The 22,715-nt window shown below is 35.1% G+C and overlaps 2 protein-coding genes across 3 annotated transcripts; one reads left to right on the top strand and one right to left on the bottom strand.

The window, feature by feature from the left end:
- Positions 1-301: 301 nt before the first annotated feature.
- Positions 302-9,807, bottom strand: LOC138330487 (uncharacterized). Of its 2 annotated transcripts, XM_069278077.1 has the most exons (11): positions 9,634-9,807; positions 6,922-7,095; positions 6,194-6,413; positions 5,858-5,969; positions 5,413-5,601; positions 4,936-5,080; positions 4,452-4,612; positions 4,005-4,272; positions 3,502-3,703; positions 1,926-2,027; positions 302-1,895 (listed from the first exon to the last, which is right to left on the bottom strand). In XM_069278077.1, the coding sequence occupies exons 1-11, from the start codon at positions 9,683-9,685 to the stop codon at positions 914-916; spliced, it is 2,607 nt and encodes an 868-aa protein (XP_069134178.1). In that variant the 5' UTR covers positions 9,686-9,807; the 3' UTR covers positions 302-913. The 2 variants fall into 2 exon arrangements, with proteins under 2 accessions (XP_069134178.1, XP_069134177.1); XM_069278076.1 differs by having other exon boundaries at positions 303-2,027.
- A 2,380-nt stretch (positions 9,808-12,187) lies between these two features.
- LOC138330471 (proteasome subunit alpha type-1-like) lies at positions 12,188-22,406 on the top strand. The gene is made up of 11 exons (XM_069278075.1): positions 12,188-12,301; positions 13,510-13,554; positions 13,924-14,025; positions 14,455-14,558; positions 14,774-14,862; positions 15,338-15,408; positions 15,697-15,826; positions 16,362-16,441; positions 20,759-20,830; positions 21,350-21,421; positions 21,858-22,406. The coding sequence occupies exons 1-11, from the start codon at positions 12,299-12,301 to the stop codon at positions 21,957-21,959; spliced, it is 870 nt and encodes a 289-aa protein (XP_069134176.1). The 5' UTR covers positions 12,188-12,298; the 3' UTR covers positions 21,960-22,406.
- Positions 22,407-22,715: the final 309 nt, after the last annotated feature.

The raw sequence follows: 22,715 nt of genomic DNA, 5'->3' as shown, positions 1-22,715 counted from the left end.
TAGAAAATGTTTGCTAACTAATATATTTCCTATAGCATATGTGTGGCATTACCATCAATTGATTACCAGGAGGCTGTGGTGGCTAAATGGATAAGGTGTTTTGGTATATTACCATGTACCAGCACTCCACCGACGACGATAAGTTTTAAACCTTGTGGAGTCGTTGCATGTACAACCTGCATTGTCATTGTGTTTCTCTGGTTACTCTTATATTCCTCCACCTCCTGGCAAATCCTTATATGACCTTGGCTTTCAAAGGCTCTGACCATAGCTCCATATATTTTTCTTTTGGTACTCAGGATCCTTGACCTTGAACAACCTTAAAACTACCCTGGCTTTTAATGAACATAAAATCAACCACTCATGGACAGCCTGGCAGCTATGGATAGCCAGACACAGCTGCCAGGCTTTAGGTCTAGGCTACTGTAAAACAACTGAAACTAATTCTGTGTGTAAAGAAAACATTTATTACAAAAAAAGTCTGTGTAAACAAATAAAAAGTTGAACTTTATAAAAATGAAAATAAATAAGAAAAAATGATCACTATAGCTTCTTTCCAAGGAACAGTGACGATATCATGCATTAGACAAAATGGCCATTAGATGTCCGTTTAGAGTATCTGGGATCGCTCACATCTACACTTATACTTATATTTCTAGAAAAATTTATGCTTCATTAATGAGCACTTATTTTGTTAATCCAAACTTTCATACACATTCGCACACAAGACTTTCAAATCCACACACTCCACAATGAATACTGAAAAAAATAATTACCGGGTACAGCTTAATCTCATTTAAAAACCTGATAATCTCTTTGCATTAAATGCTATCAAAAAAATAGGTTTACCTATTGATTAAAAAGTTTTAAACTTCTTATCATTAATCAAAACCATGAGATGTGAAATTTCCAACTATATAGAAACATGTTTTCTTCCCTTCCTTCCTCTGTTCTTCCGGCCTTTCCTCCTTGACTGTCTCTGTTTCCTCCTCCTCATCCTGTCTTCCCTAGAGAGTTCCTCTGACCTGGATTGCTGACCACTGGATTGTTCCGATAATTGCTCGGAGGTCTGCTCACTGGTGATGGACCCTTCTGGTTGGTCTATGGATCTTAGTGTTTCCTCTGTTGATCTGGTTTCCTCTATGGATTCCAGTGCTTGATCTGAGGAACGTGTCACTGCACTTGATTCGATAGATGATATTGTCTCTTCGTGACTGGTAAAGTCATTATCACCTTCCTCATCTTCCTCAGCCTCACCACCATCCTGATCATCATATTCATCTTCATTTTCTTCCTCAGTGTCTTCATAATTTTCACCATCAGAAAAATTTTCCTCTTGATATTGATTCTTGCTGGTTTGATCATCATCATCATCATCATCATAATCATCATCATCATCATTGTTGTCGTCGTCATCATTGTCATCCTCATCTCTATCTCTATTTTCTACTCTCATTGCTGTTGTCATTTCTGAATAAATCACATCATTATTTTTCCTTTCAACAGTATCCTTTAACCTTTGTTGTTCTAATTCAATTGTATCATCATCAAATTGGACCTCTGGCCTTTGTTGTTCATTAACATTGTCCCTTAACCTTCTTCGTTCTTTAACTTGGCCCTGTGACTTTTGTTGTACACCAGTTTGGTCATGTGAACTTGGTTGTTCATTAACTTGGTCATTTAACCTTTGTTGTTCACTAACTTGGCCCTGTGGCCTTTGTTGTACATCAGTTTGGTCATATGACCTTGGTTGTTCATTAACTTGGTCCCTTAACCTTGGTCGTTCACTAACTTGGTCCCTTAACCTTCTTTGTTCACTAACTTGGCCCTGTGGCTTTTGTTGTACATCAGTTTGGTCATGTGACCTTGGTTGTTCATTAACTTGGTCCCTTAACCTTCTTTGTTCACTAACTTGGTCCCTTAACCTTCTTTGTTCACTAACTTGGTCGTGTGACCTTTGTTGTCCAGAAACCCTCCTTTCTTCACCAATCTCTCCAATATCACCATTCTGGGATCCAAGAAGAGATCTGGAAATAGAAGAAATTGTTGGTGTGTTAAGACATTAAATCCAATTGTAATTATAAAACCTAAAGGGAACACAAATAAGGAAAATTAATCGAACTTATTTAAGAAGGAAAAATATAATCAAAAATAAAATTTAATAAAATGTTTTCCATAAAAATCTCATCTTAGTGAATTATCAGATATATATTTCTACAAAAAAACCCAAAAACTTTATTATACAATTGTTTATTGTACAAGAATATTTGTAATGCCAAATGTCATGAAGATTCTTTGTGAAGAAAAATAGACACAAGATTATGAAGTAGTTTATGAAAGTGGCAAATAATCCGGACTGTGACTGGATACAATAGAATGATTGAAAAATTATTGGTAAATGAAAATGTACTTAAGATAGATGGTTGCTAGGCTACAGAACTCTGGTAAGCTTAGATATGTAGTTATACAGGCTTACACAATTATATCAGAAGGTTGAATAAAGCAGAGTAGTGTTTTAACTGCATGAGGGTTGGTTGCTATGATGCAGGATACAGACTTATGATTGCAGTTTATAAATGGATCTCCAGTAAAGCTGATGATTTACTGCACTAAATATAGGAAGGTTCTAAAAGCTATGAAAAAATATTTACCTTTGTAAATGAATAGATCTACACAATTTTAGAAACTACATTTTCTGAGGTTTGTGAGTGGCGAGCCCACAACATGCTGAGATTATTTCCTGACATTATTGGGCGCTGACCCAAGTACACAGAAAGCGGCTGTGTTTTCTCTTGTAACACATGCATTTTTGATCCATAATGACTTTTTATACTGGCATGTCCTGATTTGAGCTTTTTCTCTTTCACACGATTCAAGTCCATTGGTAATTTGTCTAATTTTTTGTTGGAAATGAATTTGTATTTTATCTGCTTCCACTTAGGCAATTTCTTTTTGAGGTATGTCTCGGTTGATGAAAAGCGTTTTAATTTTGATTTGTCAAGTTTCTTTGCCTTCTTTAAAGCATTTGTTACTAGATGCTGTAGTTTAAGAAATATTTTCCTGTTTTTCGGTTTAATCTTTTGTTGAGAGTGAAGAAGAGAATTGATGGAGACTAAATATGATGTTATTGGCTTCAGGCTGTACATCCAGTGATGACCGTATACCAAACTGTAAATTAAACAGTTCCCTTTAGAGTAAAATTGTTACAATATTTCTGTATTGATCTATTTAGTTTTACATATTGATTTTTTTCAGAGTATCTTGAGCTATATATAATCAATGGTAGAGCTTGTTATAATGGTTTTAATTTATGCAAATGATGGATTGTTTCGACAGATATTGGTTTATCAGTGAAAAACATCTAACATCTTGGCTTTACCAAGTGAAAGGATGATTATCAAAATTTTAGTGTTATTGTTTAATAAGTACATTGTCTTTTGAGGCATCTATTTTCAGTGATGTCTTGGGTATTTGAGGTGTAAATAAGACTAAATTTCTTACCTTTGAGCACCCTCAACACAGCATCGCAAGTGGTACCTGCGGCACCATCGCTTTTTCTTGCCCTTCATGATCTTTGTGACCTTGCGTGTCCTCTGTTCACACCTGTCCCAGGTGTTCCCCATGATAAGTGTTGTACCATACTGTTTACCCTGCTGACAACAGTCCAGTTCCATCTGGGCACGCAGCAACTTTTTCTCCAGTCCTGTAACATGACATTGTGTAGGTTAAACTTTAGTAATTTGCTTACTTAGATGAATTAAGTTTTTGATATATTTCATATGTTATTGATTCATGTTTCCATCATTAATAGTTTCTTTATCAACTGATTTTAAAATGTCCATCTGCACTCTACATGTATTTCAAAAGCACAAGAACATAAATATATCATTATGTTTACGGTCCAAAATACAGGTAATTAAAATAAACTTGTAACTTCTTCCACTTTACTACAACAGTTCATTATCTGTAATGACAGGGTTCTAGTAACGTTTCCATGACTTTACCTTGTGTGGTTTGCTTGAGAAGCTGTGTCTGTGGAGTCGGTGCCATTTTTGTTGACTCCTCCGTAACGGTTGGCTGGAGTGGAGTTGTCTTCTCAGTAGTGGTTGATTGGCTAATCTGCTGTTTTGCTGTGTGTTTCGGCAGAGCTAACATATTCTTGTGTGAGGGACGTGGTGCCGAATTAGAGACAAAATCTTTGGAGGGAATATCAGCAGCTATACTGTTGTCATCGCTTTCTGGTTCCTCATGGTTCAAGTTTAACTTAACGAGCTACAAAAAATAAACCATGCTAGTGTTAGATAAAGTCTCAAAGATCTTTATACCTACACATACAGTGTATAATGTACTAGCTAGAAGAATAACACTGTATTATCTTATTTAATTATCATCTTTTATTCTTAACTCTAGGCAGATACTTGTGAGGTGACATCATGATTTAGAATTTGTACCTCTTCACTCAACCTGTTGGGGTAATCCTCTATGTCATTTACAGGGTCAGACTCGTCAAGGACATTTGTCACCGTGGCAACCTCTGTATCAACATCACTCTGAGGTGGAGGAACACCGCCACCCTGGCGCCCCATCGCAAAACAATCATAGCGCCGTTCACCTGGAATTGGGGAGGGCTTTACTCATTTGGACAGAGGGGCAAGCCCCATACATTTAATCATGGATAAAAATATGTACTTACACATTATACATTGAACAAGTTTTTATCCATTGGCAGACTTCAGTTTTTCTCAGTATATAATGAGATCATTTACATATGTATCTTATTGGTAGAAAAATATGATCAAGTAACAGCATCTTGATGATTCTGTCCTGTGACATTTTGGCTGTAGACTTTTTTAGTGGAGTGGCTAGCTGAAACCAGGTGCAATTCATGGCCAGACTAATCAGACATGGTTACCATGACAACAGGAAGACTTTTACCTAGTCGCCAGCAACAGTTGTCACGGCGCTCTGTCATGTAGGCATCTCCCTGGACAGTGAAAGGTAAATGTTCGGTGTTGGCACACAGTTGATCGATGCGATGACGACGGATATCTCCCAAACAGTCAGCCCTAGCAACACCAGTCTGTAAAGAATCCAGTTTTTGTAAATTTGTCATTATAGTGGGTCTGCTATGGATAAATCTTGATGGTGGTCATCTTGTATTTAGTCAGCTTATGATATACCATCAACATTTTTGGTCAATTGATGGCCTACAAAGGTAAATGTATCAAATATTTGCAAAACACAAAATCTAAGTTTCAAGTTATTGCTAAAAATATATATTATATATCATTATTTTTTGTGAGGGTTTTTGTGGTACAAGTGTATAGTTATACTTTGATAGAGGTTTCATCTAATCAGACTCTAACCCTTGACCTTTTGATGACCTTAATGACCTCTCATTGGTATCCTTACCTGAACACAGCATTTGTTTACTTCATACACCCGCTGACTTAGTGACACCATGAGAGCATCCCTCTCTAACACAGACATCAGTGTTGGGTTCATCTTCCTCCTCCTCAGGAAGTGGTCTTCATCCACCATATGGTCATCTGATTTACTGACCACGTGGCAAAGTAAGTCTTCTCGCTCGATGTGACTTATCTATAAATGGTGAAATATCAAAGATCCCATTAATCAAATATAATTCTATAAAGTATTATATACACATGCATGTTCTTCAAATCTTATTTAGGACAATTAACATCCATCAGATTATTATAAAATGTAAAATAGAAAATCGTCTTGAATGTTGTATAAATTTCACTTATGAGTAATTAAGTCTTCAGGTGTCTAAAATATCCCTTAATGAGCTGGATTTCATATGACACTTGAAATAGTCCAAGTCTGAGTTACCTACCTTTGACAGAATTGTAGACATTTGGCGTCGACATACACGCTTGGTCAGGTACCCGTCAATGACATTCTTATTATCAAGGTAATAGACATTATTGACAGACCTAACTCGAGCCCTGTAATATTGTAAGAAAACTTGGTGAAGAAAAATAGTCAAAACAAATACGAAAATGGAATTTTAAACCTGAGAAAAAGTTTTGGTCTGCATTCGAAATTCCTGGGATGATTTTATTGCTATTATCAATAGCTTTTATTTCGACCCTTCATTCTCTCTCTGCCAATGCCTAGATATTAATTAAATCCAATACACTAACATAAATACACAGGTGAGAAAATTTACCTGAGAATGACACAGCCACAGGTTGGAGCTGTCCATTGGAATGAAAATGTGTGTTCAAACTCGCGTGTGTTCTTGAGCACCATGTGGTCGCATCCTTCAGGCTGATAATAGCTCTGAGATTGGATGCTGAAGTTGCCATGTTTACAAGTTCTGCTTTCAGAGGTCACGGACAGAAGAGAATCGCCAAAAGTTTGAGTAGGATCCTGGGCACGTATATAGACTGAAAAAGATGACATCATACAACAAATGCTAATCAGAATCCCAACACCATTCAACAAACATGCTATTACAAAGATGTACTACCTATTAAAATATATTTTAATACATCTGCTGAGAACTAATTTACTTTATGGCTAATTGAATACAACCCTGACAAATAGCAACCCAATTACACTAGTACTTTGGAATATCTCTTTTGTATTTGATATCCCACAAAATAGTTTTAAGAGACGAATTATATCAAATCGATAGTCATATTTTATATAAAGTATTGTATTTCTGTCACTAGCAACTTAAAAACACTGATGTCTGAAATACTGGTTATTGATTGATATGAAAAGGGCATAAATTGGCCTAATTTGAATAATCAATCAAAGGGGAAAAATTCCTACCAATTTTATATAGCCTGCTTCAGATCATGTCTGCTGATATTTAGTGACAGCCAGGGGACACAACTCTTTTGAAGTATTATGGAAATATGTTGCTTCCAAGGGGACATTACTACTTACTTGAATATGTGCGACCTGGCACATAACCTCTCCGACTCTGTTGAAGGTCAAGTCGATATTTAGGTTTTCCGTCATGTATTAGGTTCACCTCCCGTACACCACCTGCGGGGAGTCCAATGGATGGACACAGTCCAGTTTGACCTGGATCGTGGGAAGGTCGCGCATGTATTAGCCCTGAAAATTACATTATAAAGAAATCATGTAAAAGGCTTGCATATTTGTGTTAAAATGGTCTTAAAGCAACCAGACACCTTAAGGCTGTGCCAGTTTGAAAATGGATCGGAATGCCCGAGTAATATGAGGAAAAACACCGACCTACGGATAACAGGGGCGTAGGAAGCGGGGGGGGGGTATTAAAAACACCAGAAAATGCATACCGATGATCTAAAATAAGGTTACGACACCAAACATATGCAAGATTGCCTGCGTAATATATGAAAACCGTAGAGAGTCAATTCACTGTTTTGCCGTCTGGCGCAGTAATGGTCAACTACCGCGCGGTATTTAGGACGACGGCGGGAAACATAATACGACCCGCGTTACGAAAATATTTTAATCAAATCGTTCAGAAGGTGATGATAAATGTAGTATTAACGGTAAGTTAATAATTTTTAGGACTCTACAAAATTATCGATCTTGTTTTACCTATTTAAAAAAAATGTCTCTTAAAAGATCAATTTGTTTATATGTCTTAGCGAGACAATTAATTCATTTTTTTATGTTACACAACAATGTGCCGATGGTGTGAAGCCGGTATATTCAGATCGAGTAGGGTTGCATAATGTTATGACGACACAATTATCATTTCTAAATGCATGTAAATTACCATGTAAAGAACGCTTTATAATCATTAAACTTTATCGTAAAACTCATCTCAGCCATTCTAAATCGTAATTTTTTTCCCGGGGGAGACCCCCGGGCCCCCCTTACACCAAATTCTCGCGCTTTTGGGCGCTCGCAAATTCATCAAAATGCATCGTAAAACTCATCTAAGCCATTATAAATCGTAGTTTTTTCCCGAGGGAGACCCCCGGACCCCCCAAACACCAAAATCTCGCGCTTTCGGGCGATCGCAAAATCATCAAAATTCATAAAACTCATCCCGGAGGTCACCCTCAGACCCCTAATAAAACACCAAAATCTTGCGCCTTCGACGCTCACACGCTAATATTTGGCCAATTTACGTATTCGTTAATTTCCTTTTAGCGACCTCACTGTCTATAAATGTGTACAAGGATTAAATTTAGTGATATATGAAAAATGTACATAAAGCATATATTATTTGGTTGGGAGTTGAATTAATCTCCTCCTGTAGGTGTGGCGGGGGGGGGGGGGGGGTTACAAAATATTGAGGACCTTTGTTTCCCCCCCCCCCATGACGTTTCATCTTCCTACGCCACTGTTAAATCACATTTTGGCGCTGAAAATGAGTATTTCTCATTCAGATTTATGGCACGAATAAGTAATAAAGAGAGAAATGCACGACAAACGCGACGCGACAGAAGGAAATGGTTTGATAATAAGGTACAGTAAGGTGTTGGGTTTCTTTACGGTTTGCAAAACAATGAGACACAACGTTCTGTTTCTGATCATGGCCATGGCTGACTTTTAAATAACTGATTGTTAACTTTAATAAAGGCCCACTACCTTAGCGAAACAAAAATTAAAAGTTTCTTAAAAACAATTATGATATATATACGAATATGTATATCAGTGGCCTAGGATTGTGTTATAACACCAATGGAAGATTCCCGGCGTAAACTATGTTAACAGTGAAGCGCAGTGATAGTAAAACGACCCGCGTTATGGAAATTAGCATTGTCTATCTTTAAATTAAACTGTTAAGAAGGTGATGGTGAATGTAGTATTAAAGGTTAGTTAAAAACTTTTGTTACTCTAAAAAATTATCAATTTCGTTACATAATCCCATTTTAAAACTTAAAAGCCGTTTCGGAAAGGTAGTGGCCCTGAAAATGAAATGAAAGTAATATTTACGTTTTACAAAAAGTCCCAAATGACCAACCTATATTTCAATAATTCCTAATATTACAAATAAAAAATAGCAATACACTTATATATAGCACGCGAAAGTACGCGCGAAATATGCTTTGAAAATCCATGTATTGTGGGACCAGGGGCCAAATGCTTTAGGATTCATTGTATCCAAGATGTCTATATCAATCATTTATATTCATATAATATCTCATATGTTTAGAGTTAGATGTTTAGGTTTAATTTACATACAGAAAATCGCGAGGTTTCTAAAGGTAAAAATAAAACGATCGAGTTCCTGCGCCCAGATCGACGACGTGGTAAACTGCAGGCCTAATGTCACATTCTTATCTATATTGATATCGACTACCGTTATAAATGCATGTAAATATTGAATCTGAACTATTGGATATATATACATATATAAATGTGTAGATATACATTCCATTTATATAATTTGATATGTACTGACTGCAATGCACTAAACAAAGAAAAATAATATGTACCAATGCACTCATATAAATAAAATATGTGAACTTTTATCCGAATGAATCTTAATAGTTATTGATTCACTCTAAGTTTCAATGCATAAGATTTGGGATAGTAATAGGAACCGCGTTTCTAAAATATGACTAAAAGAACAATGATATAGTATATAATAACATAATGATGCACCTTTAAATTAAAGATAACAATAGAAACATGCTAATGAAATATTACCTTGTTTGGCCAGCAGCTGAATCACCAACAATAGTAAAACTCTTCCCAACATCGGAGGTTCACGTTTTTCCCGGTCTGTACGTAGTTCGGGGTGGCTGACGGTGGAGTGTGATTGCCCAGGGGTGCGCGGGCTTATATATACCACGGCACGTCACACAACGCTGGACCACGCGCAACACTTGTGTATACACTATCGGATTAACTGTTGTGGGAAGCTATCTTTCAAATTATATCCATTTTCAGGAGGAATATTTGCAATCATTAATATTGTTTTTGATGATATTATGTTGCGTGTGGTGTTTCAACATGTTTATGCATGTTCAAATTATTTATTTATTTTTGAAACTTCGTTTAAAATTTCAAAGTATCATTCGTCACTTATGATCGTCTCGTGGAGAGAGCGAGCACTGAATACCACGAGGTCGTCCTTTGTTAGTGTTGGGAGTGTAAACCCCCCTAAATATGCCGCCCAAACAATAAAACGCTGGGTGGTCAAAAACAGGTTCGACCATAGACAGAATTGGTATAAATCAATACAGTTATAATACATCACAATACGCTAAAATCAGCCAGTTTCTAAGCTTCATTGTTCATGCAGTGATGACCTATTATACTTTATCAACAATATATATAACCGTTATCTTTATCGTATGCTATCAATGTACGTCGTGTGGCGTTAAGAATGCAGAAACAACTAAATATGATTAGTACAAAGATTAGCCAGACAATGAATTTTTGAAATAGAGAAAATATGTTTCAAATCATGAAATGTAAATCATGCGTCATTAAGTCTTAATATTTATTTTAATTTATATATACAATATTACATAACAATCACTTGGCGGCAACGATTACGATTTTACGATACAAATAAGTAAACATGGTTTTACAATGAAAAGCACATTGTGTTGCAGTGTTTACACACACTTTATGTTTACGAGTTTATGTGTTGTCGATAGTATGTAATATGCATTAGAGAACATACATTATCTCCTTTCCTGTCAATGTTAATGGATTCATTGTCTGCTGGTTAATTAATTATTTATTAGTATGTTAATGACCTCAAAATGACCTTACAGAAAGTCATTACTCAATTAAATTCAATTCTCTTATTCTTTCAACCTTACGGTTCATCAGAAAATACTAAATGCAGCTTTACTTATTTAATAACTTGTCCAACTATAGAATGATCGATATTTGACTTGAATTTATATATTGACTGGCCAACAGACCCTAATTGTGTTATTGGTGAGATTTTCTCAGCAGAATTCTAGTTCTATATTATCTCACCTTAGTTTGGAACTTTAGCTAGAATCAGGTATTATGTCACAGAGTCAAAAAAAGTCAAGCCAAAGTTTAGTTGTTTTTTAAAATTCATGCTTTCTAGAATCTAGAAACTGGTGATCAGCTAGACTAAGAACACGTGTAATTAAAACTGTAAATAAGTATCTATTCTAATAAACAGTTATGTTTCGTTGTCCAAGGATGTCAGTTTTGTAATGAAAATTTCTTAATGCAATAATTGGAAAGACAAGTGTTGGTCCCTTGTGTTATAAAACATATTTCTCGCAAGTGAAAGTAAATATTATATTGTAGATAAAGATCAAAATTTATATCTGTAAACAAGTTGGTTCTGTTTGAGAGCATTTTAGCAATTTCTTTAAATCATTATCGCTTATGAAAATTAAAGTATATGTTATATAGATATAGCTCTAAAACGTTGATAAAATTGTAAAACATCAAACTACATGTACATTATTTTTCTCCAAAGGTATAGTTCACATCATGCGGTACACTCGTGTTGTCCGGCCGGAACTTATATTATTACATGGTTACCCATTAACACAACAGATAATATAACTGTGTCAAAAAATTAAATCGACAAATTAAATCGCTGTCTATTCAGTAATTCGAAAGTCGTTTTCAGTAATTTACTGAAAAAGGTGGCGCGTTAAAAACGTCCAACATTGCAACAGCGTCCAGCTATGAGAGAGATATGCCGTCTCTTTTATGTGTATAGGGATCACACAAATGTATACAAACCCTCGCCAAGCGTGGGATTTTTTAAACTTATTTTGTGATCCTTTGTTAGAATTTTTACGATTCTTCATGTGGTGTTCATCTTTTCTAAATGTAAGCCAGGAGAAAAAAATAACTTTTTATAAATATAGAATCATGATATGAATGGATAAAATACGATTTCAGAAATAATAAAATAGATCAAAATTTTAATGTTTGAAAATGATACATCTGTACTATATTCATTGGTCACATGATTGTAAACCTCGTCTCTCAGTTTCAAAAATTTGAAAATTAACTTACTAGAGTTTGATAAACGGATAATCAACAGTCAATTACGTGAAAACATGGCATAAATATATTATAAAATTATTCATATTGACATTCAAACACATTTTTTTCAAATTTCGCTCAAACATTGGACATTTTTAACCATGGGAATGTTATACATCCATAATTATATTTTGCTTTAAAACGTTTCTGTAAATAATAAAGTAATATTTCCCCCAAGTGCATGACCAGTAGCAAGAGTTATCGACCTTTCATGAAGAACTCTTTATGAAAGGAGGAAGAAACCATAATCACAAAAATCCGAAGTCACGCTGAAAGAAGAGGCCGGTGTTTGTTTGAAAGTTAAACATCTGATATGGTGAGAATTTTTTAGACTTATCTATTTCGGAATAACATTAATAAAAAGAAAGTATTCTTTTTGCACACTAATTGTCGCCATTGAATACACAATGCAAGGTATTTGCCGTGACAACGTCAACAGCCCAAGTTTTGATGGAGACTTTTTGATGATCAACACATCATCCGGTATACTTTTATTTAGACCTAGGCCTATACTCCTTCTCCTTGTTCGTAAATATTCAGAAAATAACCAAAATATCAATGTTTATTTGATATGTTTCACCAGATATTTATATTGTTCTTTTTATGGACAGTGCAATATTGTTTCAAACTAACGATAAAGCACTTGTATCGAATGTGATTTTGTTAAATTTATTGGATTTTGCTAATGAGAAGCTTGTGACAATCAATTTTTTGTGCTCCACTTAGTAATTATCCAAGCGGATTTCGCACGAAACAGAACTTATATTAACAAAACAAAAACTTCCATCTTTTGTCAAAAGTTTTGAGATGCTGTTTAGGCATTTTGTGAAAATATTCACAATTTATAATTTTGCTTCATGAATCAATATTGCCATTTTAATTTGAATTCAGCAGTGATACATTCTGGAAAAAGTCAAATTAGATTTGCCCACGATCATCTGACTATATTCAAATCTTTGACGATTGAAGGAAAAATTTAAAATATGTTCTATGACATATATAACAATGAAAGAATAAATCAGGTCAAGAAAAAGAGATGAAATTCCAAATTATAGAACATCTGTAAACATATGTAACCCTGGTTAATGCTAGCAGTAAAAATACTGGCTCAACTATAGAGAACTTCTCTTTAGCTCGATTGGATGAGATTCAGATTATTAACCCAGAGGTCCCTGAGTTTGAATGCTGACAAGGGCAGTGATTATGCTTATACAAGACTTTTTTTCGCTTAATTAGGAAGGAGGCTTTTTATCTTATTTTGGGAAGGACATTTTCAGGAGTAAATTCATTTTTTTTGGAATTTGGCATAAATTTGAAATAATTTCCATTGGGAATCGGGGCCCATTATTAGCCCCAGAAAAGCACCATAGGAAAAGTCCTATTATATCAAATCATGCGCTCTGTTAAACATACTGTATGATAAAAATTGCAGGAATATAAAATTTACCCAAAAAGAGATGTTTTATCAATACATCATAATTCTATATATAATGTATTACGTTTTTTTTTTCTATTTTGTTTTAGTTTCGAAATCAGTATGATAACGATGTCACAGTATGGAGCCCACAGGTAAAGTCTTCTCTTAAAATTTTGTTAAGAATATCATTATTTATATCAGTAAACTGACTGTGTTATAGCTACTGTGTTAACATTTCATGTGTATTAGTATCTTGCTATTTATAGAGATGATGATTATGATCATCAAATGTTTCAAAAAGACTTTTATTCCTGTTCTTCTATTTATTAGTAACTATAACTAAATCATGCTTGAACCAGCAGGCATGCAGGAAAGAGAACAAATCTCTCCAATTGGTATTTACATGTATGTGACATTTTAAGACCTTAAGAATCCCTATCAATTTAATATAGAATTATTAACAATCTAGTTTATTACTTTGAAATAATGTACCTGCACTATATGTTTCATATATTTAACAGGGTCGTATCCATCAAATTGAGTATGCTATGGAGGCAGTGAAACAAGGGTCGGCTACAGTTGGTCTCAAATCCAAAACACATGCCATACTGGTGGCGCTAAAGGTAAGTTTATATAATGTGGTACATATTTTTTGTTTTACAGTTTATATTTTTATCTTAAGTTGTAACATTCTAAAGCTCTACATATATATTCCTATCCTAGAAGACAGAACCATCTATAGTGCTGTACAGTTAAAGGAGGTCTCAATATTTATTAGGTCTGTTATGAGTACCTGAGTACCTGGTTATGGGTCAGGTTGGGGAAGTAACCGGGTCCTTAAATGTGTATTCAGGTACCTGTTGAAATAGTCAATGCTTAGATATATAAATATATGTTGCATACCCGGGTACGGGTCAGGTAGTAAAATTTGGGTAGCCAGGGACAAAATTTAGTACCTGTGACAACCTTAATATTTATATAATGAATCTCTTAGTTTATTGTGTCATATTATCATCAATTTTGTAATAAGATTTTTTTTTCCAAATTCTTAGAGAGCTCCGTCAGAGTTATCTGCTCATCAGAAAAAAATAATTCCTATAGACGACCATGTTGGCGTGTCCATTGCAGGACTTACAGCTGATGCCAGACTCCTCAGGTAACTCTAAATGCTTGGCATATGTAAACAGATAAAATTGTTTCCATCAATATTTATAGTTAAATATTGAGAAAATAAATCAAGATATCTTGATCATTCTACTTGTGTGTTTGTAACTTCTCAGGTCTAAGCTAATAGTTACTTAAATCTGATTTAATAGTTACTTTGGAGTTGCTTCTGTGACTTTAACAAATAAAATGTGATTTTGGTTTCAGTAATTTTATGAGATCGGAGTGCCTGAACTCCAGATATGCCTATGATCAACCCCTCCCAGTATCTCGTCTGGTGGGCTCAATAGGCTCAAGTATCCTTTTCTACAGTTTCAGTGTAAACCAAAATATTTAAATTGTTTATGACTTGTAATAGGTAATTCTTGCTCTTATAGATGTTTATATTCTTGCCTTTACATACTTTTGATTAAGTTCCAATGTTAGCTATAGGATTACTTGCAATATATTTTATTCTGGAATTGATATGTGTGTTCTGTAATTGATTTTTTTACTGCCCTAAACATTTGTTTTAACATTAAATAATATCATCAATATATGCCTCAATATAAGAAAATGGTTTTGCCCTCAAATGGATTTAATTGAATGTGTGTGGATGGTATGAGTGTCTAGATATTTCATGGACAGACCTATATCTTTTGGAGTAAAAGTGTAGAGGCTTACAGTGTAATTGCAAATATCCCAAAGTCTTTGGAAAATGAAAAAAGAATATGACAACTTATTTGCAGGTGGGGACATTTTGGTAATACAATATACCTTAACATATATCAGAATCACAAATTCCGACGCAGAGATATGGACGACGGCCGTTCGGTGTTGGTCTCTTAGTAGCAGGGTATGATGTAAGTACATATGTAGAAATTAAAACTGTAAAATAAATCATCTCTAATGAGAGGATAAAAAAATGGTAGTGTTGTTATTTTCAGTCCTCATGTTTGTCTTAAAAAGTTTTGTTAACACTACACTATATAACTTGGTATTTCTCATAAAATTCAGAAGGAAATAAAATGTTTCAAAGGACATTTTTGAGTGAAAGATGGTAAAATCAGTGCAAATATGCATGTTTCTTTTGAAGGAGATAGATCACTTGTGTAGGTGTATCATTAAGGGGAGTTAACTCTCTTTTACAGTCCATGGGGCCACATATATACCAGACCTGTCCATCAGCTAACTACTATGACTGCAAATGTATGGCCATCGGAGCCCGATCTCAGTCTGCCAGAACGTACCTAGAGAAATACATGGACAAGTTTGGAGAGTGTGAGTACTTTCAAAATACTGTTTGAAAATAAGTTTTGCGGATGTGATATTTTGTGTAATTTCATGGAGCTTTGTACATGTTGTGGTTACGAACAAATCCGTGGAATGTAATCAATAATGGATGAATTCTCTATACACTAATAGCCAGATGGTGAAATCTTAATTCATGAAAACTAATAAAACTATATTTTAAACTTATTTTAATTTTAAACTCCAATACTGTAGATTTTGTTATTATTTCTTATGAATTAATTGGATCTGTAAGACTTGTTATATAGAAGTCAAAAACAGATTGAAATGAAGATTTCCGATAATTTTTGTCTATGTCATAAGCTCTCCAAAATAATCAATTTTCCTGAATATTAAAGCTCATCTAACTGAATTAATCAGAAACATCAACTTGACATAAAGTTTAATAAATGTCTTGAAATGATTATAATGCTTTAAGTTTAATCTGATGAGTGGGTGATTCTATTTGCATGACTATGTGAAGTCAATGGCATTCAGTTGTAAAATGTATTGTACTAATTATTAGGTCCCCTAGAGGAGCTGGTGAAACATGGTCTAAGAGCCCTGAGGGACACACTGCCATCTGAGGTGGAACTCACTACTAAGGTAATAATTATCAGTAGAATTTTGTTGGTATTGCTGTAGAAATATTAAATAATCCTCAATACTACTACTACTGGGGATAATGTCTATATATTGTGCTGAGTTAAACACTCCTGGTGGAGCTAACAAAACTTTTCCATCATGGTGCCACACTATTCTTGATCTGTAAAGACTTTTAGTACCATAAACTTTGACAGGCCACTTTTATTCACTTTAATTACACTTATATTTCAAAGATTGCTTCAGTGATATATGACATTAGGTCTTCTTCAGTGCAGATTTTGATGGGTTTAAAGCCTACCATCATCAGATGGTGGGCTATTCAAATCGCTTTTTGTCCGTGGTCCGTCTGTCCGATAACAATTCTTGTTATCGCTATTTCTCAGAAAGTGTTGTAGGGATCCTTTTCAAATTGCATATGTAGGTTCCCCTAGGGCCCTAGTAATGCATATTGCATTTTGGGAGTGGCAGCTATCTTGGATTTTGATAGTTAAAAGTTTGTTTTCACAATTTCTCAGGAAGTACTGTAGGGGTCTCTCAAATTTCATATGTAGGTTCCCCTAAGGCCCTAGAAATGCATATTGCATTTTGGGATTAATTGGTGAACAAGATGGCTACCAGGCAGCCATCTCGGATTTTGGTAGTTAAATTTTGTTACTGCTATATCTCAGAAAGTACTGAAGGGATCTCTCTCTCAAATTTCACAAGTAGGTTCCCTAGGGCCTTAGTTGTGCATATTGCATTTTGGGACTGATCGGTCAAGAAGATGGCCACCAGGCAGCCATCTTGGATTTTGACAATTGAAGTTTACCGCTATTTCTCAGAAAGTAATGAAGTGATCTGTCTCAAAAATCATGTTTAGGTTCCCCTAGGGATCTAGTTGGATTATGATTATTGAAGTTTGTTAGTGTTATATGATATAATTTTAGGCAAAGCCTATCTGAGAGCGCAGCAGCTAATCCATTCTTTCGGTTGTGGTTTTTAGCCCACCATCAGGAGATGGTGGGCTATTCAAATCGCTTTTTGTCCGTGGTCCGTCGTCTATCCTTCTGTCCATCCGTCCGTCCGTCCATTAACAATTCTTGTTATTGCTTTTTCTCAGAAAGAACTGAAGGGATCTGTTTCAAAATTCATATGTAGGTTCCCCTACGTCCCTGGTTATGCATATTGCATTTTTGGACCAATCGGTGCACAAGATGGCCTCCTGGCAGCCATCTTCGATTTTGATAGTTTAAAAGTTTGTTATCGCTATTTCTCAGAAAGTACTGAAGGGATCTGTGTCAAATTTCATATGTAGGTTCCTCTAGGGACCTAGTTGTGCATATTGCGTTTTGGGACCGATCAGTCAACAAGATGGCCGCCAGGCAGCCATCTTGGATTTTGATATTCAAAGTTTGTTATCGCTATTTCTCAGAAAGTGCTGAAGGTATCTGTCTCAAATTTCATATGAAGGTTCCCCTAGGGCCCTAGTTGTGCATATTGCATTTTGGGACGGATTGGTGAACAAGATGGCTGACAAGCAGCCATCTTGGATTTTGATAGTTAAAGTTTGTTATCGCTATTTCTCAGAAAGTACTCATAGGATCTTTCTCAAATTTCATATGTATGTTCCCCAAGGGCCCGAGTTATGCATATTGCATTTTAAGACCGATCGGTGAACAAGATGGCCACAAGGCGGCCATCTTGGATTTTGATAGTTAAAGTTTGTTATCACTATTTCTCAGATAGCAGTGAAAGGATCTGTCTCAAATTTCATTTATATGTTCCCCTAGGGACCTAGTTGTGCATATTGTGTTTTGGGACAAATTGGTCCACAAGACGGCCACCAGGCAGCCATCTCGGATTTTGTTAGTTAAAGTTTGTTATCGCTAATTCTCAGAAACTATTGAATGGATCTTTCTCACATTTCACTTGTAGGTTCCCCTAGGGCCCTAGTTGTGCATATTACGATTTGGGACTGATTGATCAACAAGATGGCCACCAAGGAGCAATCTTGGATTTTGATAGTTAAAAGTTTGTTATCGCTATTTCACAGAAAGTATTGAATGGATCATTCTCAAATTTCACATGTAGGTTTCCCCAGGGCCCTAGTTGTGCATATTGCGATTTGGGGCCGATTTATCGACAAGATGGTCGCCAAGGAGCCATCTTGAATTTTGATAGTTTAAGTTTGTTACTGCTATTTCTCAAAAGGTACTGAAGCGATCTGTCTCAAATTTTATGTGTAGTATGTTTGAAAAAGTTAAAAAGTAGTGAAAAGATCCATCTTTCCATTGTCAGACATAGATCATTCTTTGGTGGGCGCCAAGATCCCTCTGGGATCTCTTGTTTAAATGTGTAACTAAATAGAAATATGCCAGGTAAATAAAGGATATCCAACATCGAAAGAGTAATCTCCCCTGACCCATCAGTCTTATTGATATTGACATGTGTTTTGTAATTATAGCTTATTGGGTGTGCTGAATAACTGTACTGCTAGAAACCATTTATAGAATTATTAATTATTAGAATCAGAGCTTTGCTGAATTACTGGTATTGAGTTTATTACAAGAAAAACAATATTGAACACAGGATACTTCTACTTTCACTTTCTGCAAAAATACATGACTGCAGCTACAAATTATATCTCAACTTTCTTCTCCGTTGCTAGACGGAAAATTCCGAAGCAACTGCTCATGTTAAACAGCTTTTAAGTTAAGATTCAGGACAAAATGTAATTGTTAGATTCAGGTAAGAATAAATTGGAAGGTTTATTTTTCACTAATGTTTTCATTTTGAATTTTTTCAATCGTTACTTGTTTATAATCACGCGAGAGTGTGATGATGTAATCACGCGAGAGTGTGACTTTGGATACTGTCTTGCCTGATGCTGAATCTTGTGTTGACTTCCTGTTTCCGGTTTTTAAGAAAGTTTTCCAACTCTACATATATTGGATGATTTACATAAAATAACGTTACCGTGACACCTCTATCACAACAGTTCGCTTCACTCTCTATCACAAAAAGTACTGAAAGGACCTTTCTCAAATTTCATATGTAGTAATATGTACCCAGTAGTAAAAGTTTGAAAAGCAGAGAAAAGATCCTTTTTCCATTGCCAGACATAGATCATCCTTTGGTGGGCGCCAAGATCCCTCTTGGATCTCTTGTTTTTTTTATAAACATTATGATTTTCTGAGAAACATTTATGGATGATAGTGTCCAAGGCTGAAGTAGTCATGATGTACTGTTCTTAAAAGTTATGAACCTTTTCAGAAGTTTGTTTGACATGATGTTTTTGGGATACATTTTAATTTTCCTTTTGTTACCGGTATGTCTGGGACATATTTGTCATATCGTATTTGACCCAATAAGTGCCTATGTCCCTATAAGTGCCCCTCCCCCTTTTTGAGGCCTCAACTTTAATTGCCCAGGCATAAACAAGGACCAAAATTACATAAAACGGTATAGATTTGCAAAAATTTTGACTTATTAGCACTTTTTTAATTTTATGAATTTCTAAGCGCCCTGGATCCTTTTTGGGATGAATACGGTAATGTTCTCTGACTCTTTCATTCTGACATTATTTACATTTATATCCCTTCTTTATTTTGCACACATAACTGACTTATTTAAGCATTGAAGCCACTACTTTTTAATTTCATCGGGGTATGAAAGAAATTTTGTTTGCAAACTGTGTGAATCCGCGTAGCGGATTCTCACAAAAGTTTGCAAACAAAATTTATTTCATAACCCGATGAAATTAAAAAATAGTGACTTCAATGCTTATAATTAATTTTCCAGGCTAGTTATAAAATGAAATACGTTTACACGTACGATTCCATTTATTTTTTCCAGGGGATTATTTTTTCCAAAACAATACGCAACGTCAATGTTTCTATTGTGACGTCACGATAACGTCGGGATTTCCGCGCCATTCTCGGATTTTTTTTCATCATGGAATGAAAAAAATGAATATGCCAATCAGAAAACCAGTAACAAAGAGAAAATTAATTATTACGTAATACAACCCTGAATAATTTGTCAAATTGGTTATGATGTTATTGTCATATGACAGTGTATGATATTGTCTTTGCATATTACAGAGTGACCTCCCTTGTGGGTTGTGAACAAAACTTTGAAAAGTATATATGATGTTATGCTCGCAAACTGATAACATCACAATTATTACCTACCTGCAAGGGTGGGAGACTTTTCATATGCAATTATTGAATTATTATATTACAGTACGAAACATTACAGTGATTCAATTCATGAACTTTTGGATGTTGATGGTGTCATAAATTTGGACCATTACTATTTTATCATTTCTGTTTTTAGAACTGCTCCCTAGGAATCGTTGGAAAGGACATGGATTTCACCATCTATGATGATGACGCAGTAGCAAATTATGTATCCTTTATAAATCATCTTATCAGTATGTCATCTTATATATCTTTCAAAGTAAAATAGAGATTTGAGAAAGGACATTTCTGACTACTTGATTGCAGGCTTTCAATTCTGAAATTTCATATTTTGAAAGTCAAAAGAGAGCTTTCCCAAAAAAATTATGGTATTGTGTATAGCTATGGAATGTAGTTGATCAGATGCGGTGGTGTTGAAACTATTTGCCTTTCACCAAGCTGACTGGGGCTTGATTCCTAGCACCATGAAAAAATTGGGGATCACTTGCCCGATCACATGGATTTTCTACAGATACGTTGGTTTTCCTCCAACTGTAAGACTCCTTATGTGCTTACATCTGGGCCATCAAAAGTAATTTGTACAAGTTGTGTAACTTGTTTCTTATTCTTAATCAACATAAGTTATACTATATCTTCTAACTTGGAAAAGATGTTGATAGCTTGACTGTATATATCATTATTACTGTTATAGATACCTTTGATAACTATTAGCCTTAACTTGACTTAGCTGGCTATGATTGAAGGTGAAGAGAAGGACAGAGGATCCCCTGGGGAGGGAGAGCAGGGAGAGGATGCTGCAGTAAGTACAATGCATTTAGTATCTTTATGAAATACATGTATCCATTATATGAGTCAACAAATGTATCACTACAATTAGTATAGCATAAAGGTCTGGTTATTTTGGAGGATACTTTTTGTACACAGAAATGTTCAAGAATAGGTTTAAAAGATTTCAGAGATTTAATCTTTTAAATTTCAAAATTTTTGGATATTTAAAAAAAAAAAGAATTTTCTTTGTTATTCATGTCTTGCATTTTAATTCAGTTAAAATATTTTTTGGTATACATTTGTAAATACTATAGGATTGGGCAACAGGAACTGTCTAGATAAATCCTCTCTCCTGTCCTTGATTTCTTTGCATTATACATTTATAATTTGATTCATAGTTAACTGTTTGTTTTCTTAGTACCTAAATGTGTGATTCTAATTTTCATTTCCAATGTTTCTATTTTCAGTCTCCAATGGATGTACAAGCAGAGGATGGCCAGGCAGCGCCACCTGCGGACCCTGCCCCAGCCGCACCCGAGGGCGAGGAACAGCAGGCAATGGAACACTGACCAATCTCCAAGGCAACCATGTGAAATTATTGACACTTATCATGGTCACATGATACTGGCCAATCACATCCATTTTCATATTGTCATAGAACAAGACTCTGGAGACTTCAGGATATTTTCTATTGCCATACAATACATGATCTGTTGTTATGTGGCAATACCTGAAGAACAAGTGAAATATAGTGGGGAAAGGGGGGCTGACAAATTGTAAAAGGACATACATATGGAATTCACATCGCATACAACTAAGATTTTAAAACAAATTGTAGAAATATACATGCAGAGTGCTGAATTAAAAAGTGCTGTAACTAGACCAAGGACTGTCTAGAAACAAGGACCTATAACACTGAGCAGAACTATGACAGAACCTCAGTAAGTGCTATATCAGCCTCAATGCCACTACAATGTTATATTTATTGATAATAAATAAACATGTTTTCACAATTCCTTATGTTAACTTATGTTTTCAGTCTATATTATCACATATGAAATAAATAGTTTTGACATTTGATTTCACATCCTAATTAGGGCCTCGCATCAAGATGCAGGTGCCCTGTATGGTAATCTAGTTGTCTAACCATATGCCAGATATATTCACATAACCTATTTGTCAGATTTATCCACATGACCTTATTGTCATATGTATGGGTAGTTGTCAGATCCATCAACATGACCTAATTGATATATGTCGGATCTATTGAGATGATTTATATACTACATGTACCTTTTGTTGTGCCCTGTTGCACATTAGGCTGA

Source organism: Argopecten irradians, chromosome 1, assembly GCF_041381155.1.
Source record: "Argopecten irradians isolate NY chromosome 1, Ai_NY, whole genome shotgun sequence".
Classification (NCBI taxonomy): domain Eukaryota; kingdom Metazoa; phylum Mollusca; class Bivalvia; order Pectinida; family Pectinidae; genus Argopecten; species Argopecten irradians.
The sequence above is the reverse complement of the archived record's forward strand: the minus strand, read 5'-3'. Positions and strand labels throughout refer to the sequence as shown.